This window comes from Haliaeetus albicilla, chromosome 5, assembly GCF_947461875.1.
Source record: "Haliaeetus albicilla chromosome 5, bHalAlb1.1, whole genome shotgun sequence".
Lineage (NCBI taxonomy): Eukaryota > Metazoa > Chordata > Aves > Accipitriformes > Accipitridae > Haliaeetus > Haliaeetus albicilla.
In genome coordinates this window covers 26,414,393-26,441,790 of record NC_091487.1, presented here as the reverse complement: position 1 = coordinate 26,441,790, position 27,398 = coordinate 26,414,393, and the positions used below count along the sequence as shown (strand labels likewise).

The window sequence follows — 27,398 nt, the reverse complement described above, 5'->3', positions numbered from 1 at the left end:
AAAAACCCCAACAACTCAACACAGGAGAACGAGTTTAAACATTTATTTAAACAGAAACTCCAAACCACTACACCCTTTAACCTTTCAAAAAAAGACGACAAACTAGTTTTCAGCCAGAGTGTCAGAGCAGGTGTAAGTTGTGTTCCCCTATAACAACTCAGTAGCAATACTAGCAGGAGACCAACACATACGGAGCTAGCACTGCAAGAAGGGGAGAAGTAAAAAGGGTTTGAAACTGCTCAAAGGCACTTCTGCCCACTTGCCCCTCCATTTTCAGCCCAAGACAAAAGTGCTGGCTTTAAACTGCTTTTTTGGTTGCATAGCTGGCTGGTGTGAAATCTGTGGTCTGTAACAGGCACAACCTGGATAGCGTGAATCCTCTAAGGCACATATGAGATTGCGGAGCACAGGGCATCCTCTGTCAGGGACCCTAATCCTCCACTAGATCCAAGGGGAATCCAGTCTGTGCACCTAGCTTCCCAACTGCAGAGCATTGAGAAATGAGGATAGCAGTGCACTGCAGGAGAGCGACTCCCATCAGCTTGGTGCTTGCTTATTGGACATGGCTCAGCCTCAACTCTTCACTCCTCAAAGGCACTGCCGCAATGTCACCAACTCAATCATTTCTAACCGCAACAACAACCCTCAAGCCGGGACCCTAACCTGAGAACTGGCTCCAAGACACATGGGGGAAAGGAGAGCAGAGTCACAAGGGCAACTAAGCGACGTGGCCACACCAGGGTGCCCGACGCTCACCACCTCACAGGAGGGCTGTCCTCCTGCCCTTCCTTCGGTAACGATGGACGGGCACGCTAGTAGATCCTTGCCCTGGACACTGCACTGGAGAGACTGCACTTGATTGAGCTCCAAGACACTAGCAATAGGCACCAACGAAGTATTTAAGGAGCGTTAAGTTACAAGCAGAATGGTTTGGCATCCACCTCTAGAGACAAATGGGGAACGCTGGCTCCCCTGGAACAGTCAATTCTAGTGACATGCCATTGATGGGGATGGTTTAAGCCTAATGAAATCACAACCCCGCTCTCACAGCAAAGGTGAGAGGGATTTGGGACTCCTTAGAGGCTTCACGTAAGGCAGGGAAGGCTAGCTGCTCCCAGGGATCCTACCAATCCCAAAAGCTTAGTTCAAAGTCAATTTGGTAATAAATTTAAGGGCAATAAAATTAACCTCATTCTCTAACAGGAAATGAGGAAATCTTGAGCATCAGACCATGCCTCTTCCCATCTCCAATTTTCTTGCGAGAGCCTCTCACTTCTAGAAAGAAGGTGAATTCCAGAGACCTGATCATTCATGGTCATTGGGGAAGGCTGCATCCTGTGACCATGGCATTAATGACCTATTCTGGGTAGGAAACTGCATTCCAGCTTCGTTAAAACATTGAGTGGAAAAACACTGATTCTTCCCACACCCACACAGAGTGTGGGCACCAGGGGCTAAGCAGAACAGAAGCCAAGCAAGGAGCAGCTACGGGCTTATGCCAAGAAACAAGAAGCTCTGGCACCCAAACCAAGTTGAACAGCTGGAGCAAGAAATGGGTGACTTAGTCTCAGGCCCAGATGCTTGTCATCTGGTTGGTAAGCAGGTGGTCTGAAACTGAGAACCAGAGATCCCATCTCAGACAGTGCCCACTACTGCTATTTGAAACAACACCTGATTCACTCATCTCAGTGCATTGCCTGGAAGTTGGAAAGCTCTAGGCACCCAGAATAAAGCCTTTAAACTCTGTCTATACAGGCCACTGGACACAGCCATATGGCCAGAAGCTGTACCTCAAGACCAGGGACATGCTGTCTACCATTATCTTCCTTACAGGAAGATCTCCACTGCCTCCAGAATGAGACAGTCTCTGCTCCCTCTGCCCCTGAGCAGAGGGGAGCAGCCTCACTGCCTGGGCCTTGCCATGTGGTAGGGAGAGGATCCTAGTCCTTCACCCCTCTGAAGTGAAGGTGGTGAGTTTTAGGGTTCAGCCAGCTTCAGTACAAAACACGTCTCCTCCTCTCATCTAGAGATGCAGTGATGAATACTGGGGTCCCAAAGGCAGCTCCCAAGAAGCAGTGAAACAATGAAAGGGCCAAAAGCTGCTACTGGAGCCATCGCCGTAATGGGGCCGTTCTGCCTCACGTGCAGAATTGACAGATAAGGTACAAAGAGGAGCTGCTGCTGCTTCAATCACTGAGCTGGCCTAGAGCTCAGGGGCCCTTCCCCTCTCAAACTCACTCCTAGTTCATATCAAACGTACATGGGTGCTGCTCTGGAGCCTCCGGCCTCGCTTCTTGTCTGCGAGTGACCTGAAGCCAGGAAAGCCGCTCTCTGCATTCGGTTAGTGTGCTGTGAAGTTAGATGGATCCCAGTGGGCTCAGGAGACTAGAGGCTGGAGCGGCACGAGTCCGTTCCCAGAAGACACCAGGAATCTGAATCCAAGTCAGGTTTCGGATCCACTTCCATCTCCTCTTTGGCTGTCTGTGTTCCTTTGGAATGAACCTCCACCTGCCAAAACACACAGCACTTACCCTAACAGCTCTAGGACTAGCTGCAAGGAAGCTAGGAGCCTCGCCAGGCACAGTTCCTATTCTTCACAGCCATTTGGGACTCTCCGTGACATCTGACTGCCCATCCCTTCTCATCAGGAGAAATAAAAGGGAATCCCAGGTCCCTCAAGGACTGGGCTGTCCTCACAGGAAACTGTCCCCTTGGCTTCACTCCTGTTGCTACTACCAGAGCCTGCATCAGCAGCTCAAACAAGAGACAGGCACCAGGCTCAGTCCCCCCATTCGGCTCTAAGAGAAACATCTGTTAAGAGCTGTTTCCTTCTGCACAGCCTCCACAATCTACACAGGAGTGTAGTGAGCCCTGAGCATGCATGTGCACCCAGGTGATGGGTCCTCACCTGCTGCACTCCCTCCGTCCCCCTACAGAACCGCTGGAGTTGGGCACTCAGACGAACAGTTTCCTGCTGCAGCTTCTTCTGATCATCCAGACACTGTAAAACCAGGCTTCGGAGGTGCGCCACCTCCACTTGCAGAGCACTGCACATGCAGCCCACAACAGGAGACGCAGCCTTCTCTTCACCGCATGGCAGGGTTGGACTCAGGCAAGTAGGCTGCAGAGACACAGAGGGAAGTCAGGCCAGGTTTGAGTGCAAGGCCAGGAGTTTTCTATGCCATAAGAAACCATGCATAGAAAGTGTCACCCCAGCTCGTTTCCCAACTTCACAAAGTTCTAGCAGCCAAGGTCAGCAAGCTACTAGTCATTATGTCTTCAGTACAAAGCCACTAACTTCCTCCTTTTTCTGGGAAAGCTGCTCCTGTCCTCCTATCACCAAAATCCATCTGGTTTACCCCCCTTTCCCTAAGCCTGGGATCCATGCCTCTTCTTGGGGCAGAAAACTCCTGGAATACAGTAATCTCACAGGTTCTAATTTCTCAGTGATTTCCTTTATCAGTTCTTCTTCCTATCTCACAGCAATTTCTGCTTTCTAAATTTCTATCTTCTGCTATGCTGCTGGGCCCTAGGTTTCTCTATTTTTTCCAATTGCATGGACTGCATTTTTCCACAGAACTGACCTCGCTATTTTCAATCTGACCAAGCCCCATCTTTGTGTTCTAGGTTCCTGTGAATTGTTCTCTTTGCAGCATCATCTCTGATTATCAATAGCCCTCTTTTCCTCATTCAGATGAATTAGGCCAATTCAACACCCTCTTCTCAGCTCTCCCCATAATTGCAACATTGCCATTTATGGTCCCCAAGAGCTTTCAGCCAAGCATTCACTTGCATAACATTACCCAGGGCTCCGTTTTGGGCTCATTTAATCCAACAGGTTCCTCAGAGGCCACTTTGAGTCCTTGAAGTTTCTGGTAAGGGAGAGTCTCCTTCTCCGGCTCTGAAGACGCCATGCTCAGAGGAAAGGGGCTGTCAGGCATGGGAATGAATTCAGCATTCTCCAGCTCCTGGATCCACAAAAGCAGCACTGTCAGGCCTGCCTGCCTTCCTGCAGCCGACTTCATCTCCTCAACCAATGCACCAACACCCTCTTGTGGTAAAAAGGGCAGCGAGGCCTAAAGGGCTCCCCATGCAGCACAGCTCTGAGAACCTTTCAGAGCATCCCTTAAAAGTGGAAGGGACCACTCGCTTTTCCCCAGCCTACATCCCCATTTTAAGGCATTTCTGAGACACCACATTACCTTCCGGAGCCAGCCAGGGCAGGAGCTGCTGTCAGCACTGTTGCCTCCCTTAGCTTCTGTGGTGCTGATCCAGCCCCCCAACTCACGATCTGCTTCCATGGTTCCCCGAAAGCCTCCACTGGGATTGGGGGTCTCCGCTTCCTGTTCATTATCCTCTTCCTCTCCTCCTCCAGTTGTGCAGCTCTGAGCCACTAGCAAACAAGAGTGAAAACTTTATACTTTCCCCACCTCCGCTATTCCTGTCAAGAAACCCCAGTTGGAGCAGAGAAGATGCAGAAATTTGGGCTTATGGCCACAGTGAGAGCACATGCTAGTGGAATCTCCCTCAACAGCTCATCTCCTAACACTCCCTGCAGGCCTCCCCAAAATGGCTTGTGTGCAGCAGGCTTTTGCAGCTTCTTGGCCCCAGCCATCCCACAGGTCCAAGAAACTGGACTCCATCTCTCCAGCAGCTGCCCCATAGACTCCCTTCCCTTATCAGCTCCCTTCAGTGAATTCCTCTCAGCTTTTCCTTGTCAAACTGAAGTTCCTCAACTACACTGCATCCATGTTGTTCCTCCTCTGTTTCAGTTCTCTCTTTCCCAGCTTTGGGACATCCCTTCCCATGCACGGCAGCAGCTACACTTCCTCCCTTTGAGCTCTTCTGTGAGGCCTTTCAAACACAGAGAAACCATGCTGCAGGACCAAACTGCACCCACTCAAACTAACCACTGAATGTACTTAAACAACAGCTGCCCAGGGCAGGTTACTCACCAGTACCAATGGACAGGCCACTGCTGTTGGATCGGATTGTTTTAGAGTTCAACACCTTTTCTGCAAGGAGAGAAGCATGCTTTCAGTTAGCGTGCCACATAGACAGCAAGATAACTCCTACAACGGTGCACAACAAAGCCAATGTTGCATGCCTAGAGCCCAGAGCAGCTTGCCACATTCCCCCCCAGCAACCTGGCCTGTTCCCAGGCAGGATTTATAGTCTAGGTCCTGGCAAGCAATACATGATCATAACCAAGATCCCAAAATTTCATCCTAAACTGACACTTACCAACAATGATGATGGTGTGCCAGCCACGGCACGACAGGTCTGGAACATGATGCAATGATCCAAATATTGGCCGAGGCCACGAGGTACAAATATCTGAGCCGTGAGCTCTCTCGGTCGATGTCATTGCCAGACGCCCATTCCCACCATTACCCCAGGCAAAGATATGGTTGTCTGAGGAAAGAGAGATTCAGAAGCTTCAATTCGCTCTCTCCCTCTTGGCCTGTAATTGCTTCAAGGATCACAGCCTGTCTGCTATAACTGCTATCCCAAAGTATCTTATCCACCATGTCCATTTTGCCAGTGGCAGAAAAAACTGATAATGAATCTAACAGGCAGCCACCAAGCCAGCGCTCTGGAGCCCCAGGGACAGCAAATGCTTGGCGCTGCACTTCGACAACTAACAGGGCCAGACAGCCCCAGTCTAGGAGGATTTCCTTCAGTGCAGTGCTGTGGGGGTGGTCAGGAAATGCTCAGTGGGAGCCAGTTAACCACCCTGCAGATCTAGTTCAAAGGAACCCACCACAACTTCGCAAAGACCCACTCACCGTCAGTAGCAGCTATGGTGAATTCATCTCCACATGAAACCCTGATCACCTGCTTACCCCCCAAGGGGCCTCCCAGCAGGTTAATTCCCAGGTGCTTCTTATAGTCCCCAACACCAAGCTGTCCGCACTTGTTGGAGCCGAAGGTCAGCAGGCGGCCTCGCTCTGAGAGGAGGAACGAGGAGACAGTCACAGCGAGGGCCCAACTCTGGAAGCAGCCATGCACGCAGAGAACTAGCAGCAACAGCCCATGACCGGAAAAGACTCTGCTGAGAAGCCAGCAAGGCTGGGAGGGGACAGTGCCAGCCAAGAGGAATGGCTTCAGCCTGGAAACACCTCTCCAATTCCTTCTCCTGTTGCTTCCCTTTTCTGATGCCGGGGGCTGGGACTTCTTACAGACCTCTGACTGGTGTCACTTGGGCAAAGCCTAACTCGGTCATAAATAATTCCTCTGCTAGCCCAGAGCATGACTCTTTCCCAACCCTTTTTTTTTTTCCCTTTAAAAAAAGGAAGACTGACCCAGAAGCTGATGTTGCTGCTTCAGCTGGCCAGGAGGCAACACTGCTGAGGAACAAGAATCCTGGGTCCTAGAGTAGGCATGAGCCTTGCTACCAAGAGCACAACCCTCAATGTCAAGGGCCAGGCTGAAAGGGCAAAGCTGATGTAAAGTAATCCAGCAACCAGTATTCACTTAATATATAGGGCTCACCATCAATGGAAGCTGTGTGTGTCTTCCCTGGAGAAATGGTACGGATCTTGTAGAAGGACAGCTGCTTGGCCAAAGTAAGGGAAGTGGCATATGGCACCTCACAGTATGTCTGATAAAAGATATGTGGGTAAGCACAGAGTGAAAAACCACACACTCATCAGCTAAGACCTACTCAAGCAGGTCCTGGCAGACCACAACATTAACCTAGACAGTCCCAACATGGGTATGGTAAAGAACTGCCAGAATCCATGTCACTGGCTAAGTCACCCTGGAGCAGATTGCTATCTGTTTCACTACATCAGATCTGACATAAGCCCATAGGGCAGACAGGAAACTGAGGAACAAACTGCCTCTTCCCGGAATCCAGTATCCATTGTCTTGGATCGGAACTAACAAATTGGCACAAAGCTAATGAACGTTCTGTCACTGTCACAGGACCTCCATTTCCCATATACTACTGACTGCTGGGAGCTGGAGCCAGGGACCCAAATGCACTTACGTCATGGTTGATTATCCCTGATGTGCACTGATTCAGGCCCAGCTTGTTGAACTCATTGAGTCCACATGCCAACACTTTGCCTGTCTGGGTGAGCAGGAAAGTCCCATCACAGCCACAGTGAACGGACACAATGTTTAAGGTCTTCGGAACATCCACCTATGTAGAAGAAATATATCCCAAGAAAATCAAAATCCCAACACCTACTACACAGAAGCTGGCACATGGAAAACATATGGGGTTAGAGCAGTGGTTCAACTAGTCTGGGCACTGACAATACCCAATGCAGTTATTTCAAATGAAGGTGCAAAAATATCATAAAGTCTATAGCATACTGAAACTCTGGTCACAATGCAGAAATTCAAGGCATTCTAGACCTTGTGTACAGACACCAGTGAGCCAGCACAGGAACCAGAAACGTGGGGCACAGGCATCCTGGCCAGCTGGGGTCTACAAGCACCAGACCCAGTTAGCTGAGCAGGGCTGGGTCTGTGCTGTGTAGCTGTGATACTGTGTGATCACAGATATTTGGCTTCCAGGCACATCCTTGGTTTCTAACCCCCAATGGGTTAGATTACCTCAATTACCCCCAGCACTGTATTTCAAGAGGGTTTTACTTTCAACTCATCTTTAACTCCTTATGTCAAATTCAAAGACTCCCCGTTGTGTGCACTGCTGTGAGTTTCCTCTACAGACCTGAGGTATGCAATTTGGTATTTTCTACTATGAGTTCTACAACAGTAAGTTTAGCATTTCCAGTTCCAGCATGGAGATCAGAGCAATGAAGCTTTAAGTTGTGATGCTGGCTGGTTTGGGAGTGGTATGCCCCTCTGCCATGATCTCTACGGAGAAATGAAGCAAAACGAAGTGAAGAAGCAAAGTTAAAATCCTTGCAAAATCTGTGATACCTCAGAAAAAACACCTGAGCCTCAGACAGTTAATATTTCCAAACAGCAACTAATTTGGATTTATGCCCATGCAGATTGTGAGAAGTAGTCACAGTCCTACCTTCTGAGGGGTGTAGTGGTCTTCTTCTGAATCCAAGCCCAAGCGCCCTGCATCAGTGAAAACAGTGCAGTTAGAAACAGCCTCACAAGGTGCCTGTCCCTAAGAAACGGTATTGTCTCTCCATAGTCCCAAAGGATCTCCCTACAGAACTACAAACCTGTTCCCCTACATGCATCACCGCCTGCCAATCCTCAAGGCAACCCAACCCCACTCACAGAACAACTGCCCTACCCACAAGGAAGCCAAGTGGCACCCTAGAGCTTCCCAGAGTAAAGTCCCAAGGGCTCAGTCCCCAGTTCCCCATTCTTACAAGGAAAGAAAGGCCCAAAGAAACAACATTCTTTCACCCCCAGGGCATACCAGACAGCCCTCACCCAGGCCCTGCATTACACACCTGCATCAAGCTGCTTTCTGGAGCAGACATACCCCAGTGCCTTTAGGTTCCAGAGAGACACTACCTACCATACTCTCCACAGCCCCATGTGTAGACTTCTCTGTTCCTGGTCAGCACTGCCACATGGTTATCTCCACACGAGACCTGCTCCACAGGGTTGGTAAGAAAGAAATCCAGCTGCAGGGGCTCAAGCACTTCAGAGCCATGAGCCTTGTCAACACCAACGCATCCGTAATAGTCCGAGCCAAAGGCATACACCTGGCCCTCATCTGAAGGACAGAAGGGAAGCTCGGTCAGCACACAGAGCTTGTATTAGGCTGCATATTAACCTCTTAGGACACAGCCAGAGCAATCTCTTTTCTGTAATCATCCTCCTCTTTAGTGCTGAATGTCATCAGGATAATATGGAGTCCGTTCTTGTTCACATTAAGATGGATGACCTTACACCACAACCTGCAGCTATTTCAGGCCACCAGTGTCAAAAAATCTTGGGTTGAACATGCCACTTTGTTTAACAGAAACTCACAAATTGATCCTGTGGCTCACTAAGTCACTCCTCCAGCACACTGAGCGTCTGAGCTTATCTCTGTCAAACCTCTGCTTTTCCAGCACTGGCAAAATAAGCTGGAAACTACCTTGTTGAGAATTATGTTTCCATGGGTAAAGTGAGATTCAAATTCTTCCATAACAGACAACGCCACAGTTAACATATCTTTAAAAGTATGAGCAGGGTTAGAACTAGAGACAGCTACCAGGTCTCAAGCTTTCCGAATTAAACAGCAAATCTCAGATACATATCTTCTTTTATCATTGGGTGACTCTTTCCCCACAGAGTCCATAAAGAGTTTCAAACACATTTACATTCTTGACTTCAGCCTCCTCTATCTTTAATACAGGCATGCATGGAGGCAACACATGCACTGGTAAGAGCAAGGACTCTGCACAGCCACAAGGAGCTGTGCTCAACACCCAGCTTCATCACCAAAAAGGAGCATATCCTTAGCAAAACACCCAACTTTCTTGGGAGTCAGTATCTTCCTCTGTATAATAATGTTAACCTATCTCCACTGCCACATCTACGATCCTCAAAACTGAGGGGTGAGTAACATATGGGACTTTCTCCTTTTTGCACAAAGCTGCTCTGCTAATCTTATTGTGAAGGCAAACATTTCCACAGCACAGCAAAGTGAGGAGACAGGGATCCCCTTCCAGCTCTCACCTGTAATGCACACTGTGAAATCATCTCCACAGGACACCTGGCGAATAGCTTTTCCCTGAAGCTTCTCAACATGCTTTGGCTGCCGGTAGGAAGCTCTGTCTCCATGTCCCAGCTGCCCATGCAACTTGGTGCCCCCCTGCATGTTCTGCAAGACAGAAACATCTGGTAAGGTTATGTATCCACAACTCCAGAGATGGTGCCAATAATTACAGCACCTCAAATAAACAACAGAAGACAGCAAAGAGCAAGAGAAAGTGTGTCAGCTACCTTAGGGAAGAGACTGATATCTGCTATGTGGCATAACAACAGGCAACATTCTAAATGGCAGCACAGGCTTTCAGGCAGTTATGCACTAACGAGAAGTGATCTGGTCTCAGGCCACCAGCTGGTGAGGAATTCCTCCTCCTTTCTCATCTGCCACACTACAGAACCTGCTCCCTACTACAGGACTGAAATTTGTCCTTCAGCTTTTTGACCTACTTTTCTAAATCCTAATGGCTGCAAAGAAACCCATAACATGAAACGAATGTCACCAAAGTGGCCAGACCTACCAATTCTACAGGAAAAATAAAATGACTCTGAGTAGCGTTGAAGCTAAAACTAAAATATTAATAGCCAGCTGAAAGATTTCAGTGGCCATTCTTGCAGAAACATCCAGCAAATGACTTCAAGTTGCTCTCCCATTTGGATCTTTCTTTTCTCACCTACCTACCATTATTTTCTAATCTGTCTTAGCAGATTCTGTATCATCAATATAAAAGCCTGTGGAAGCCTGGAGATGCAAAATACCTCCATGTCACTGACCATCTAAGCCCAAGAAGACTGGGTTCAATTGTTTTAAACACATTATATGTCAACATTTTTTTACTCACTTTCAACTCTTACAGAATTTCCACTCATCACAAAGAGCAGAGTTGTTTAGTATAAAACATCTCTGGTTTCATCCACAAGTTGCCTTGCAGATGACATCTGTATTACAACAAGGTCACTCATCCCACCCATTCTGATCTCAGAAAACCTTCCTCAAAAATACACAAAGCCAACAGAGCATGACAAAGACTCCAGTGCATTTCCAGTAGCCAGGAAGGGGAGGAAGAGATGTTTGACTCCATGTCTGGGCCTACAAGTCCACCACCTACAATTCTCAAGTGCACAGCAAGTCTCCAATACACTTCCTGTCATGACAGAAAACTTCTCCCCAAAACACAGTTGCCTTGGGAGACTTGGGTCAGCCCTGAAGCAGATGGCCTCACAGTGTCCACTGCAATCAGATTTCTCCTTTTCCAAGCTGTTTGCCTATCTGATTCTAACAGGCTCATGAACAGTAAGCAGTGGATCTGGACTCTCCTTTCCCACCCTTACCCCCTTCCTGCAGTTTCTCTCACTTACCACCCAGGTGTAGAGCTCCTTCTCCACTGTCACCACAGCAAAGTGAGTGTTACCAGCACACACCTGGCGTGCACTGCAGCCACTTTTGATGGCATCCAGCTTCTGGGGGGTGGACTTCCCACCCCCCCAAACATACACCTCACTAGTGCGCGAAGTCACCACTGCAATGGGAGCCTCATTCATGGTACTTGACCTGCACAAGACCCCGCCCCCCCAAAACACACATGCTTTTAATAATGAGTTTGCATTCACTGTCACCACTCATTTTCCTATGGTTGTCTATCAGTTTCCCCTTCACAACAATTCATGGTTTTTATTTTCACAAACTGTTCTTTTCATTGAGTGATTGTGAGGCCTCAACTGCTATAGAGAGACTCAGGATCAAACCTGTTTCAGAGCAGCAGAGAAAGTAGCCTCCAGGAAGCACTTTTAAAAGCCTACAATTCAATATGTTGTAATTTAAAAAGACCGGGCTTTCACTGAATGGCCATGGAGCTGTTCTCATTTGTGAAAAATGAAAGCCTTACAAAACAGTCATGAAATCTTGCTCAAAATACAGAAGCATCCAAAAGCTTCTAACTTCCCTCTCTCCTCTTTATTTAAATTACAGGCTTCCTTCTGAGGGCAAAAATATAACTCTTCCATACAGGTAAGAATAAATTCACAAGCAGATTGCAAAATGGAAGTTGTAATCAAAGCAAACTGTTTGCGAGCAACCTATGAACTGAACAACTCCACATAATGTGCTCATACAGTACTTCCAAGTTTACGAGGAAAAAAAGATCAAATTCTATCTGACAAATCAACAGAAACCCAGCTATACACATCATGGAAGCTATCTGCTTCATGGATTAACCCTGCTTACAGGCTTGCTGGGGACTGTGGAGAACCTCTGCATATATCCAGTTTTATGAAAGATACTTATATTCACTTTATATTCAACATTCAGACAGTCACATTGCTCCTGCTCAAGGGAATCTGCATTAAAGGAGGGATCTACATTACATCCTCAGATAAGCAGGCTGTAAAGACTACATCCTCAGTAGGACAGATTAGAGCTGTATGGGACCTGCTGAGGTAAGGCTCCAGCCATACATATAAGCAGGATATAAAAGGCAGAGTAAAACGTGGGACAATAATCATGTAACAACTATGTCAAATTCCCAGCATTTAGGGATCTTCTAAACTATGCTATTCCGTTAAGGTTGTCACAGACTAACACTCTCAGCAAAGTTCCTCTCTGGGGGCTGTTCTCTCCAGACTTTCTTTCAAACACATGCCCAAATAATTACCTTGGTCGCTTATTTGGCCCATTAAGAAGTGTGACTTTCTCTTCCATCTCCCTGCCAAAGGATAAAAAGCATTTTAGGAAACAGTGACATCGCCAAAAGCAATCTACTGACAAGCAGCACGCAGAGACTGCTTTCCTTTCCAATAAAATGCTGCTCCCTCTTGGAGGAAATGTGGCAGCTGTTTACCAGCTCACAGCAATACACAGTAAGTAGGGCAGAAGTAATGTACCATGTAGCTAACAAACTTCCAGGACAGCTGAGGACAACAAACTACATGTATACCAGTATGTGGCCAACCAATACCCATACTGCACAAGAATGACTTTAAATGGCTAAATATTATCAGGATTTGGGCTTCTACTAGTGCATACAGCAAGACAAAACTCAAACTTTGCTGACCACCAAGTAAAAGAATCTTGCTACAAAGGACTAAGTCTGCTGTTCCCAACGCAACCAAAGTGGGATCCAAACAGTCCAGAATTATGGTCCACCTTTCATAGAAAGACAGCATGTGCAGACTGATGGTCAGACTAAGCTAAAATGGGCCACTTTCAATGCAACTCTCTCCAGAAGAGGGAGGCAACAAAGGAGAAAGCAAGGGTCTCTATACTGCATGATACATATATTTTGAAAGGCTTTTCCCAATGACCATAGAATGATGTCTGTGACCCTTCGTTCACAGAGATTTGAAGAGCGGGAACCAGCATTCCTCAAAGGAGCCTCAGAAAGGGATGCCTCAAGGTTCTCAATACAACAGCTTCTAAGACAAAGGATGCAGAGACCTTTCTCACCATATCCATGCACCAACAGAACATCAGAGCAGAAGTCAAGACAGCAAGAATGCACACTTCTCTGCTAAAGAGGATGAAGTGTACTTCAACAACCGCCTCACATCAGGCCAAATTACCTTAAGGACTTCACTACAAAAGCACAAACCCCACTAGTCTGCACAAACCCTCCTGTTCTCCCTGACACCTGTCCAGGTTTCAGGCAAGACCATCTGATTACCTCCGGCGTTTGCTGAGAAGGGGATGTTCAAGCAATTCATCTGCAGTGGGTCTCTTCTCTGGATCCTGAAAGAAGTGAGCAACAAGTCAGTCTCTAGGAAGTGCTCATCATCTACAATGAAATCTTGGGCCAGAAGACCTCATTCAAGCCTGCATGGACCTCCTTCCCTGACTCCCTTCAGGAGGGAAAGGAATGAATTCAAATATTTGGAATGAATAGGGATAAATGTCAGGGACATGCAGGAGTGGCTTCCATTCTCTGAAGGTATCAATACTATATTTGCTTTCAAGAAATTAATTCCCTACAGAAAGCCAGAGTCACAGTCAGAAAGCCAGAGTCACAGTCTCACACCTTAAGAGACTGTACTGAGACGATGCTCCCACCTTTGCAGCACTGCATTAGAAAATAATTGCTCCTGCCAGCCCATTAAACAATTGTTGTCAGAGTAAACCCAGCACCCCTCCAAGCCTGCAGGACTGAATGGTGTATCATCCTGAGACAATGCTTTCAGAGGACTGGAGGTAGCCCAGCCTTAGGGATGCCTCAGGACTCACAGAAATTACCCTGCATCAACAGCCCTCATGCTGAAACAAGCATGTCATTCCCCTTCATCCCTGAATTCCATGGCTTAGGCAGCTGGGAAGGGGTGTCTGAAAATTAAAAAGTATTTCGCCAACCTGATCAAGGCAGGAATTCACCATCTGGATCAGCTCCCGGGAGTAGACAGTGGAATCAACCTCCATGGCGCGATTTCCCTGTACAATCTTCACGCAAAGGTTCAGGGGATTCTAGGCAGAAACCAGAAAACAGCTGTAAGGGAACTGAACTGGACAATGTGTCCAATGGGGAGAGATGCTACAGGCCACCATTATTTCCTTCCTCCTTCTCTGATCAGGACACATCCTTCTTGCCTGCCTACCAGGTTCTCCAGGAACCTAATAGTAATTCCTGTAGAAAAGGTATCTCTGATAGCTGTTGGTGGCAACATCCAGCTTTTCACCAAATTCCCTAACAGTGGAAGGAGGATAGGTTTCCCTCTGCATGGAATCTCCTATGCAGCATATTGCCATTGAAACACCACACAGAAGCAAAGTTACTGGGGACTTGGTAGCCATGATGAGAGGAAATCAGAAAAGGATGGTATTTTCACTACGTCTCTTTAAGGGTTACAAAATCTTGCATCATGGCAGCTAGCAGCTTTTCCCATATCATGGCACAAGCTGGCAAATCGCATATGCCAGCCAGCAATGCTCCCTTTCACCCTCCCCATGCCAGCTTGACCACACTTCTCTTGCACCCAAACTTTGAGAAAGGGTAACAGGATTAAATCCTATAAAATCCAAAGGCTGGAAGTTTTTGCCACAGAATGCTGCACAGAAAATTCACAGCTAGTAATGCTGAAAAAAACAAGACGACTACACAATCACAAACTTCCTCCTTCTAGAGAAAAGGATGTTTCATTCACAACCATGATACAAATTAGCACAGCTTATATTCTGCATCTGGTAAACCCAGGGCTGCAGACAAGGCTGGGTTTGGCAGAAGCCAGAGAGGCACCTGCAGTGCAGGCTAGGGAAAATCATGCTGATATTTTCTCTGGCTACAGTTGGCACTCGCAGGCCACTGTCTTCTTAATCAGCAGATTTAAGCAACAATGAAAGAAAAACCATGAGTTAATATGAGACAAGTGTGAATCTCAGGGTGATAAAAAATAAGGTTACTCAGTCCATCCTGGTTTGCAGCCTTACAGTAGCATCAAAGGTCCTCTTCAGAGTAAGCAGCTCAAAGATGACACAGCCCACAGCCCAAATATCTGATTTGAAGTTGTATTTCACACCCTGGCAGAGTTCTGGGGACATGTAATATGGAGTTCCCACCAGCTAGGAAAAAAAACATTGAAAAATCAGAAATGATCCAGCAGCCTTGAATTCTGGAGCTCTGCATCCATCATGTTTACACAGGCCCATGAGCATCAGAGCTAGACACAGCTCTGACACAGCACTGAAGTGACACAGATGACACACCCCACCAATGTGCTGGAGGGATGAGAACAAGGATGCTTCTTCCCTTCTCATCCACAAGCCTGTGCCCGAGTTTCTTAGAAGATTCTAGACACCTCTCTGCTCAGATCCTGATGTGGTACATACTTCTCAATAGAGTAGTAGTCACGAGAACACAGCAAGGACTTGCCCCTCTCATAATTATACTACATTTAGAGGTAATCAGGAGCTTACGTACTGACAAGGCATATGGAAACCCTCATAAGAGGTTGAAGGAAAAAGGATCTAGCAAAGCTTCCAAACACAGATGCCTGTCCATGGCTATGGAGCCACTCTGATCACAAGGTACTGCCAGGACAAAGGCTACTCTGTCTCCACTGAAAGAGGGGTTACTTTTGGGTCAGTAAGTAGAAAGCTGGCTTGAGTCCCACCTGAAAGGCTTTCACTTCAGAAGTGGGCTTTCCTGAACAACTGGTTTAAAACAAACACCCCCCCACCACACACAAAATCCCCAAACCCAGGCCTTAAACACAGAAGCCCTCCCAGGTACAACAGAAATAGTGGCATAGCTCAAAGTCACAACAAGGAGAAACAGAACAAACATGATAAAAGATCTAAGAATGAAGCTTCCAGACGAATGGAGCTCATTCCCTGGCAAGGAACTAGACAGGAAATAAAATGAGACAGAATTTAAAAGAAGGAGAAATATTTATAGTTAGCCTCTTTTAAACTCTCTCAGCAAAGCTCCAAGGACTACAAAGCTTGCCTTTCATTAGACTCTACTAGTATGCTAGATACCTAATGGGCACATTCAGAATCTGCCATCTCCCTTCCATTTCCTGTTACAGTGCGTGACAGTTACAGAGCTACGCGAGTCCCAGCCACGGGAACGTTTAGAAGCCCACCTAGTTGGAGTATCATATGGAGAACTAGGACACTGCATCTAAACCTTTTTTAAGCAAAGGATAATGTAAGCTTTCTGTAAGATGCAGACATGTTTTCTATGTCTTCCTTGGTAAATTGGAGAAAGAATGATAAATTAAGAAATCAGTGTTTAGTAAGCAAGACGTAAACATTTTACAAAATTGTAATTTGACTGTTACAATTACAAATACTGACAATAACATGTTTTGCACTCATTTCACAAAAAGTTACTTCCAGACCACCACTAGTCGTTAAATCACAAATTGAGCAACTAACCCAGAGCACAGCCAGCATATACAGAATGAAATATCATTGAAGGCATGTAGCTCAATATTTTTCAGAAGTGAAAAAGGAGAAAAAAAAGCTTGCAGGTGTAGATGAACACACACAACACAGGCAAAAAACAAACCTGGAAATTCATAGCACAGACTGCACTTTCCCTGAAAGCCAGAAGACCATGAAAAATGTGATGAAACAGAAGTGGTATTGCTGCAGCCCAGCTTAGCGAGGGCTTTACGCAGTAGCCTTCAGTTTCCACTTACTGTGCCACCGCCAATAGTGCTCATGTTCTGGAAAGAGGTTGGCAAGTATTTAACTACACATCCTAACAGAACACCAGTAGCTTGCATTAAATCTAATAATACGGCCTGGTAAGGGGAAGTGCAAGCTGGCTTGCATCCCAAACTATAATAAAGGCCCTTAGCAGATAGGAGCTCCAGACACTGTGTCCCCTTCCAAGCCTAGTGCTCACCACAGAAATTAATGAAGCTGGGAAATCTAAGCTGAGCCTTTCAGGTGTCTGCAATACAGCTTACCCTGTGTCATAACACTAGTTGCAAAACCGCTTTCTGGAAGGGTCTGGAACAAAGCTAAGCTTGACAGCCTTCTGGTAAAATTAATCTCTCCTACAAAGCTCTGCCCCCCTCCAAGAGCATTACCAATAAACCATACACCTGGTTACCATAAGAAGCACAAGTGCCTTTCTTGCTTCTTTGTAATTCAGTTCAGAGCCTGAGTATTAAAGAGATAGGAAATGCATCTGTGGCATAGTGCAATGTCAGGCAAGTACATCCAAGCTATCTCAGATCCAGCTGAGGCAAAATGCCCCTGTCAGCACCGTAGCATGACCAAATTAACTTGCTAACCTGGGCTTAACTAGCCCAGAGGGAGAGCACTGTACTGATGTGGCTATATCGCTGTCTCTGTACCTTCAGATAGCACCGCCTTTGTGTTACATAGGTTCACCTTTGGAAGTACCATGCCTAGGTACCAGGGAAAGAAGAGCAGCACTCTCTAGCACAGCTATACTGGCTCTGGCACAATTCCATACCCACAGTGGCACTTATCTTTAGACTACTGCTGCTTTGGAGAGAGACAGACCTCTAAAAGGTAACCTGAGAGCAAGGATAACTGCAGGCTGCAACACACCAGCAAATATGCCAATGTTACTGAGGTAACACGGAGGGAAATCGAGGGGAGAGGGAAAGAAAAACCACAGAAAACGAGCAGCAAGAATGTACAGCATCCCCGGTCTTCTGCAAGGCATGCAGAGACGAAAGAAAAAACACACCTCGGTTTGCACACAAAGAAGGGAGATACTCACAGTCTCAGCCATAGAGTACTCAGAGTTCAGCTTCTTTGCCAACCCATAGTCTCCCAACTTGATCAGGTTTGCCTTGGTTAGAAAGATATTTAATGTCTTTATATCTCTGAAAGGAGAAAAAGAAATGCAGATGCTCAAATATATTTCTGGATTTCACAGTTTTCCACACACTACTATACCTCCCCTCCCAAAATGAGGTACTTGCTACTCTGCCAGCACTCTCTCTCACACACACAGAGCTCTCCAAAGGCAATTTGACCCCAAGTACTGAGGCAGTAACTGCAGTTATCCATGTTTTATCACATCCCCACACAAACACAGCACAGTCTAGAAAGCTCAGGCTCCAGACAACTATGTAAAAGGCCACGAATGAAAGACAGTTCTTTTTCCCCCTCTCAGTCTCTTCTCTTCTCATGTGAAGGTCATTGAGCAGGTCTTATTTTTCCTAGTTTTATAAATAGACCCAAGCCAGGAGTCCCTGAGCTCACTAAAAACATGAATGTATGCGTGAATGTGTATGTATGCAAATATAAACACGCACACAGAGGGTGTGAAACAGATGCCACTCTAGAACTTAAGCATAACATCCCTCTACCTTATGCCTCAAGAACAACTCTTTATAACATGAAGTACTACGCCCAGAAGATCAAAAGGCTGATGACCACAAAAATGCTGAATTCCGAAACTCATTGAAAACACTTTCTCCCAGACAGAATAATTTGTATGTAGTTTCACAGATCAATAAAAGAGGCTGTAAATACAGAGAGGAAGCCGCCACAGTATGATATGCTTCCCATGGCCAACACTTCATAACACCCCCTTTTCCTAACGTACCATCAACAACTTCCCAGTGTAGATCAGGACAACATCAAGTAAAGCAGCACTTTGCATTCATCCACTTGGGGCATCGCAAAGTCCTGGGTCACTCTGACAATGTCTGCAGCAGAAGGAAATCACTGCAAACATTTAAATAACTGTTCAATTCATTATTACGGAAGGATTTGGGACCACACGTTCCTAGACTGTGAACCCTGCTGTGACGATGGGCAACAGAGGTGGTAAGGAGGAAATCACTGCAAAGCAGGACAGCCATGACATCTACTTTAGGTCAAAAACTTAGGCACTACTTTGTTGAGTGTAGGATACCAACCCTTCATTAGCAAGGCTTTCCAATTACCAAAGATTTAGAATGGCAGCAACCAGGATGCTATCCCACAGAAAACATCCTCACACAGCTATGCTCATTAGTTAGAGAAGGATGTTGTGCAGCACATGATCCAACCATGCTGGAAACAGCTGTCTGCATGTGCAGTACTCCCCAGAACATCACAGCCTCCGTGAAGCACACATAAGCCATGAAATTTACCCCTCCCAGACAGAAAAGAGCAACAGAGGAAGGTAATTAGCTACTCATTAAAATCTTAGTGTCAATGTCAAAATTACCACTATCAGCTAACAAGCTATATTACTTCCTTAAATAACAGGCCGAAGAAATGAGATTGGGCCAAATACAGGACAAATCTTTCCATGGGTTATACTATAGCAATGCACCAATACAAAGTCTTCATCACTGTTAGCTTCCAGGAATTACAGAAGGATGTACATGTTGGTTTGAAGCTATTAATTGTGGAGCGGGTAGGAAGTATGTTTGGCCTGTGGTAACTGCTCTTCCAACCCACTTTAGCAAACACCATTTATGTGCTATGGCAATAAAGGGCCAATTTACTTCCTTCCTACATGGATTAACTCTTTGTTCACAAAGCTGCAGCATCAAAGACAGCATTTCCATTTTCATATACAAAATTTCTTACACATTTATCACAAGACAGTTTCTAGCCCTATAAAAATTCTTTACAGAAGTCATACTTAACATCTAGGCAGTCCAGCTATGCTTTGGAGAGAAGCTCAGTGCTTGCTTTAAACACAGAAGCAAAGGCTACTCAAAGGAGTTCTGCACTCACATCCATGAACCGCAATGGTTACCTTAGCTTCACCACATGCCACACTTACCTGTGAAGAATTCCTGCTCGATGAATGCAGCTCACAGCTGATGCAATTTGAAAGAGATACCAAACCACCATCTGCAAAGGTAGAAATAAAAGCCTTATGTGAGGCTCAAAAAACCCCTCCCAAAACCCACTATGTCACTGTCACACAGAGGCACAGCAAGAGGCCCTAACATTACCCTTTAGATGCTCTTTTGGGAGCATGAAAATTTAGAATTTCCTCTTTTGGAATTCTCTGAAAAGACATCCCAAAAGGTAGATTGTTCTAGTGCTGTTCATAGTGTCTGCCCTGACAAGCAGAATTCAGTGAGTGAAAAGACTTAGAAATGACAGCTAATGACCACCTGGGAAAGATCTACAGTTGGGCTCTCTGGAATATGAATATTCACCACAAGCCAGAAGGCCTTAAAAGTCATTACATAAGATAAATAAGTGTAATCATTAACCACCACAGCATGAGGTGGAAGCAGACAGCAGAAAAGTTTTTTTTTAAAAATGAAGAAAGAAAAATAAAAGGAACAAGAAAAAAATCTATGGTGAGATGGACTCAAGGCAATTACTGAGAAAAGAACCCACAAAATTATTAAGAGAGAGAAATTGAGTACCAACCAGGAAGAAATGCAGAAAGAGGTTTTAAAGTTAAATGTTAGCCAAGATGACAAGGTGACCAAAGTCAGCTGAATGCTCTCTTTCATTATTCTTTCCTTGGAAGTTTATACTGCTTATAGACAGCCAAAAAGGTAAATAAAAAGTTTCTGATAGTCCATAAATGCTTGCAATAGTCAACAGGAGAGGAAGGATGTCAGTCCCCAGATACACACAGAAACTCCCCACCAGCACTATGGAAAAAATGTTGTGTAAATACTCAGATAACCAGACCAGACAGCTCCCCAGAACATTAGGCCAGCCCCACTGCTCCCTCAAAGCAGTCCAAATTACCTCTTCTTCAAATAACTTGTCTTTCTGCCGCAGAATCTTATCGTAGAGGTTCCCTCCTGTAATTGTAAGTGAGAAAGTCAGAGAGGTTCATCTTAGTTAATGGCACCAGTTACTCTGCTCGGGTACTGCTGGGAATATTCAAATCCCCTAAGAGATCTGGTGAATCACTACAGCTCTCCCTCAGCACTTCTCACTTAAAATTGGTCAGGCACTCAAAAAATTTAGTTCTTCTTCCATCTAAGAACTTCACTGGCATATCTAAGTTTAAGCAGAGATGACTCTTTTTTAACACCACCATTTAATACTCTCTGAAAAGTGATTCAGTAAGATAAACTAGTAGTCTCTACTTTTTTAGCTTAAGAGCTTCTTGGGTTATGCAAACATTTATAACTTGCACACCAAATCATGTGAGATTGTCCTGCTCAGCATTATATTTAAATAAATAATACATTAAAAAAAAGAAAAAGAAAGCAATTTTCAGTTCAGAGTAGTCCCTGAAAGCATAAATTACTGCCTTTCCCCACTTACTGCCCAGCTCTGACCTGCCTCTCTCCTTTGTCTGCCCTGCCAAATACATTGATGCAGAATTCACAAAGCGTTGACAACAGCAGCACCACCAACAGAAGCCTGAAATCAACAGACTCTTCAGGGTACCTCACAATTTCAAGACGGCAGACTGAAAACCACGGAGAGCTAAAAGAAATGATGCTGAGGGCTCCAGGCAGTGAGACTCCCTGTCAAATTAGCATCCTACCAGTAAACCCCAAACCTCTGATCACATCCTGTTGCTATTTCATTTCCCAATTATCACATATTATGTCCTAATAGTAACAGAACACCAGGCCCTTCCCCATTCCCACGGGCATGGTGCAAGACAGCTTTCTGCTGTATGATTTCCACGGGCCTGTCAAGTTGTAGATGTCCAAAACAGGTCACAATGGCTCCCCTTTGCCTCCTTGAGAGACTTATTTCAGAATTCCATGTTAGGAAGACTTTTCTGATATTATGATTAAGATTCCCTTCACTTAATTTCTTCTCATTCAGCCTTGCTACAATCTCTCAACATTTCTTTTTTCTGCCTTATGTTCACATTTGCTAATTATCCACAAATCACTCTTCACATTCACAATTTAACCAAAGTATTCACTTCTGCCTCTTCTTATGAACTTCTTTCCTAGCGATTCAGACTATGCAGGCTTTCAGTGAATTCTGTTCCTTGTCTCTGATCTTTTGCCACCTTTTTTGCAGCGTTTCTGAACCAAAGAGCAGCATGACAGGTATTACATCGCCAAAACCCTACACAAGGAGACAAATTAGCTCTTGACTCAGATAACCGATACCTCTATACGCACATACTGAAAAGAAAAACAAATTACTTTCTTCTTTGTTTCATCTAATCACACCTAACCTTCTAACACTCTAGTGTCTCTTCAACAAATGTATTTTATAGACTATTTCTTCCTAAATCTATTTCAGATGTATTCATGGATGTTATCCCATGATAAACCCAAGTCTTACGGTACCATGATACACATACACAACTATAGGCAGACAAATCAATAACTTGGCTTCGTTCCCTGTAAAATGGGGACAATATTTACTCAGATTTGAAAGTCTTTCCTAGATCTCCAGAAGAGACGTGACAATGAAACAGTAAAAACTTTGGATTCTGAGCAGTGTCTGACAGCAACTAGTCTAGCCTTACTTTAAAAATTACTGACAAATTATCTTGGACTTGTACACTGTAAAAAAAGCCACAGAAACAACTATTAACACATTGGCAAAACCAGTACCCATAAGCCTAAGTGAGATTCCCTCTTTCTCGTGTCCCTACTTCTGTGCCACTCAGACATATTCAGGCAACACAGGCTATATACTCATCTCTTGGTTATTGTCCCAAAGTAAAACAAACAGTTTAGAGACGTTAACAAACATGCACAGACATCAGTGCTATGCAGCCTTCCCTCTATGCCCTCCAATGAATTTGTAATGGCCCCAAGCATGCACTCTTCTCAAGGCAGCTAAATAACTCACGCAGAGTATTCCTAAAATAAACAGTGCATCAAAGAGCTAACATTCCCCTACTCTTGCGCTGGACTCCACCCTGCAGAAGAACAGAAAGCAGAGAAGCAAAACCAGCTTTGGCCAACATGCCAACCAGGTGTTTGACACCCTTCAAAAACACTTTCCAGAAATCTGTTGTCCTCCCCAACCTGTCCCAGTGAAAGCAATCTGTCTAAGATGATAACATCATGATAGCCTTTTCAACCAGAAGTTTCTGCTGATGAGCCAAGGCTTAACGTAACCCCCAAACACACACAGGATACTTAGCTGGGGAGCTGTCCCACTCTTTCAAATAGGAACCATATTGCAGTTCTAGGTAGGTATCCTGTTCCAGCAGTATTAGCTGTGTATGACCTCCTCTTCCAGCTGCCTATGAGCAGCTGCAACTCAGACCCTCATATCAAATCCTTCTACCTCTCCGTCCCAGCTCGGACTGTTTCCCCTGCAAACTCCAAACAATACCATCTGATCTACTCTTAGACCAAATTTTAAAGTTTTCTCCACCACCAGAAGGAACAGATTTCTTTTTTTTAAATAGTAAACATAGAAGCTGATAGCACAAGGCAGAAGAAAGTCCTGACTGCAGTATGCCAGTAGATTTTTAAGCTTTGATTTATAATTGCCAAATGGATGGGTCTATTTAAGTGATGCTACTGAAAAACAGCCCCACTCTGTACTGCCAGAGAGGCCCAAATACCCTCATGGTCTTTTCCCACTGTCCTCCTAAAAGAACACAGCAAGAGCATTAGAAGTGTACATTACCAATAACCCACTTCTTCCACTGCACCAGCTACTCAGAAGACTTGAGGAATCATCTACTGCCTGAACTGCCTGCACTAACTACTGGGCTTCTTTCTTTGGCACCTGAGATGCAAATCAACCAGAAGGGTTCTTAATCTCTTCTTCAGGAACTATGCAGAATTCACTTCCACTCCTCTGCTCCCCAGAGGACACCCCAGGAATACGCCCTGCAGGTTCTGCAGGAGGGTGACTCAGCAACGTGTCAGCTGCCTGTTTGTAAGTGGGAGCAGGGATCTCACCATTACAGTACTCCAGCTCAATCAGCAGCGTGGTGTTATCCATGAAGTGATTGTAGTACGCGATGATGTTCTCATGCTGCAACAGGGCAAGGATAACAATTTCGTTCAAAGCATCACGACGCTCCTTTTCTGACAGCCGGGTCAGGTCCACCTCCTTCCATACTACAAGTGAGTCGTCCTGAAACACAAAAGCATCTTTTAATTGCAAACACACTACTATGAAGAGTACAGTATGTGCCTTTATAGCAGGAAATTAAAATTTCAGGAAAAGTAAAAAGACTTTCCTGCCTCTTACAGATTTCAGACAAAGATTTTTCACAACAATAAGTTTTGAGGTTTTCTGTTTGTCACTAGGAATAGTGACGGCCTGAAGCCATCTTTCTAGCTGACCAGCACTTGCTTTGAAAAAAACCAAACCACCAAAAAACCTTACTACAAGGCTTCCAGGTAAAGACTAAACATACTCTGGTTCAGTAAAGGGATAACAGTGTATTTCCCATAACTGTGGGACATTGGACAAGACCGTAAGCCATTACAAATATGCAGGTACGCCTAGAGACAAAAAAAAAAAAAAAAAAGCCAATGAAACGAGAACAAATTTAGTTTGCCCTTGTCAGGCCCACCCACGTTGTCAGACAGGCTACAAGCGATCTGTTAAGTGAACTGAAGCGTTCATTTACAACTCTTTGAGCCGTCATGCCTCAGGGTGGCCCTCCCTCAGAGAAAATCTGAAGAACTTCCCTTAGGATCCAGTCAAGCACTCTTCTTTGACAGTTGTGCGTTAAAAAAGATTGAACTGGATGGGATTAAATGACTTGGGAGCAACGGGAGGACTGGCTTTTCTGCCAGTTTCCCCTGATTATGCTGATCACGCGAGAGAGTTACCTGTATGAGATGCCCCCATGTCCTCTGTGACTGGAATAAAACATAGAAAAAATGAGGAATCTATTAGCGTCAGAAGAGTCTCTACGTCTCCCTAGGAAACTTCAGGGGACCGAGAGACTGGCGGCGCTCAAACCTGCCGAAACCCAAAGCCTGCGCCCCTCGACACCCAGGGCCGAACTCGTCACTTTTCAGACGGGCTCTTCCCGGAGCGGCGCCAGGGGCTGTCAGTCAGTCAGTCACCCCGGGGGGCGAGCCCTGCTGCGGCTCTCCGGGCGCCGGGGCCTCCAAGCACCCAGCCTCCGGAAACCGCCCCGCTGGGCCCGCCTCGGAGCAGCCCCGAGGGCCCCCTTCCTCGGGGAAGGAAGAGGAGAGGGGCCCCTCTCCCGGCCCGCCCCGCCCCGCCGCCAAGGCAGCCTACCTCGGTGCGGCGGTAGAGGGTGGCCTCGCCGAAGGCTCCGCGGCCCAGGGTGCGGATGGGGATGTAGTGCAGCTCCTCCTGCTCGCCGGGCAAGCTGCCGCCGCCGCGGGAGCCGCCCCTGCCCGAGGACTCGCTGCCGAAGTCGGAGCTGATGGAGTCGCAGTGCCGCTCGTACTCGCCCAGCGACATGGCGGCGGCGCGGCCCCGCTGCGGCCCGGCTCTCCCTCAGCGAGGGCCCGCGAGCCCGACGGGCTCCATGTTGGTTCCCGCCGACGACCCGGAACCGCTTCCTCCTGCCGCCGCCGCCGCCGCGACCTCCGCGCTCCCGCCCCCCCGCCGGGGCCGGGGCCCGGGCCCGGGCCCGCGCCCGCGCCGCCGCCCCAAAACCGGGTCCAAAGCGCTTCGGCAAGGCAGCGCTCGGGATGAAGCGCCGCCTGCCGAAGCCGTCTCCCGCCCCCTCCGCCCCCGAGCCGTCGGCCGATAAAACCTGTGTAAAGCAGACGTTGCCTCGGCGCTTGGCGGAGTCAGGAGTTCAAAGTTATTTTCCTAAAAAGCTTTCCGGTTATGTTTTGGTAATAAAAATCTGTCCGAAGGAGCTGATTTCTGTCAAAAAAAGTCATTACTCTTTCTTATGCCGCAGATGTTAACTTTTTCTCAACCGCACTGCACATAATACACGTTATCGCAGCAGAACGGTTGGTGCGACAAGCACCACGACCCTATCCCAAGCTCAAAGACCTGCTGGAAAGACCAGGCCTCTTCGGTGGATACACACTTCACACCAATAAAAGGTATCCTTACCACGCCACTCACGGTTCATGACATTTCTCTCTAACAAGGATGAAATAAACGGAAAGCTTCACAAATAGTATTTAGGTCTGGAGCTGCAGTTAACTTCTCTGTCATAAGGAAGCATTAGCAACCTTCATCTTAGGTAAGCGATCTATTTTCTTCATAGGTAATGCACACCATCATCGTTTCAGTATTTTGTTTTCAAAGTTCAGTAGTCACCACCACAGATGGGAAAGCAGAGTTGAACTATGGGGAACGTTCACTTCAGGACAGATGAACCTACACTTACAGGAGTCGTCAGGAGCTGAAGCACAAATCCCTAAAACCAGGTGTGACAAAGCCTCTTACCCCACTACCTTGGGAAAATGCTTTATGGCTCAGAGCTTGAAACAACAAGCAGGACTCCTTGCAATGTGGTGAGGGTTAAAGAGCTGTTCAGCATTATATGGATCTATTTTAAAAGTGAGTAACTTATCCATCAGAGTTAACTTGCTGTCCATCATAATCATTTCCATACAAAGATGTTGTGCTTCCCAGCAGCAAAGACAGCACGTCAGTTTTAGAATAAAGGAGCTTGCAGGAACACATGAAAAAGCTCAGATGTGTTTTGCTAAGGATCATTCACTCCCTCCACTGCAAGGGGAGTACCTCGCAAAATGTCATCTGGCAAACAATAATAATTAAAAAAACCCCAACAACTAGATGGCAAAATCTCACAGAAATGGGATTAAGGAATCTGGAACAGTTGTAGAAAACCAGAAGACTAAGCGAAAAAGTCAATCTTCATTTTTCCAATCTGAAAAGTAGAGTTATCTTGCCCATTATTATCTACAGTATCATACAAATTCTTCCATAAAACGATCACAGTAGTGGCTACAATCAGGTTTAGCCATCCCACAGCATTGCCTTTACTACGCTTTAAAAATCAGGGCAGCAATTCTCACAGCAAAATGCTCCTAAGGGAAGTAACAGCCGCTGCCTACTCAGGTTTAATGGAATGTGACTGAAGAACATACACCTGACTTTACACTGAATTTTTTATTTAAAGTATTTAAAGAAATCACACCACCTAGAGGCAATGTGCCATTCTGCCTCTTGCAAAATTGTTACCAAATGATGAATCTGGGTAAGGGTAGGAACACTGTCATTTAAACCAAATCATAGAAAGTATCTGCCTTAGTTCAAAGGTCTCATTCATGGTTTTCAGAGTCAAGACAGTACATTGATTATGTTACTAACACAAGGAAAGAGCAGCCCACACTGAGAAGGAAGAAATGACAAGCCATCTACAGGGTTAATTATAATTAAGACAACAACACCATGAGACTTCAGTTACATATGTATCGCAAAGATCTTACACCTGGGGGAAGATTATCCAAACAAAATATATTCAGGGGGAAATAAAGACCAAGCAGCTGGTATGGGT

General features: G+C 45.9%; 1 protein-coding gene across 2 annotated transcripts; it reads right to left on the bottom strand.

The window, feature by feature from the left end:
* Nucleotides 1-28: 28 nt before the first annotated feature.
* Nucleotides 29-25,497, bottom strand: NEK9 (NIMA related kinase 9). Of its 2 annotated transcripts, XM_069783849.1 has the most exons (23): nucleotides 25,181-25,497; nucleotides 24,763-24,792; nucleotides 23,878-24,055; nucleotides 20,774-20,829; nucleotides 19,839-19,909; nucleotides 17,829-17,934; nucleotides 15,050-15,181; nucleotides 13,979-14,089; nucleotides 13,302-13,366; nucleotides 12,294-12,344; nucleotides 11,002-11,194; nucleotides 9,613-9,757; nucleotides 8,462-8,662; nucleotides 8,000-8,046; nucleotides 6,995-7,150; nucleotides 6,496-6,604; nucleotides 5,790-5,951; nucleotides 5,245-5,415; nucleotides 4,956-5,015; nucleotides 4,203-4,393; nucleotides 3,804-3,968; nucleotides 2,909-3,121; nucleotides 29-2,508 (listed from the first exon to the last, which is right to left on the bottom strand). In XM_069783849.1, exons 1-23 carry the CDS (start codon nucleotides 25,367-25,369, stop codon nucleotides 2,386-2,388), a joined length of 2,925 nt encoding a protein of 974 aa, XP_069639950.1. In that variant the 5' UTR covers nucleotides 25,370-25,497; the 3' UTR covers nucleotides 29-2,385. The 2 variants fall into 2 exon arrangements, with proteins under 2 accessions (XP_069639950.1, XP_069639951.1); XM_069783850.1 differs by lacking the exon at nucleotides 24,763-24,792 and having other exon boundaries at nucleotides 25,181-25,495.
* Between the last annotated feature and the right edge of the window lie 1,901 nt (nucleotides 25,498-27,398).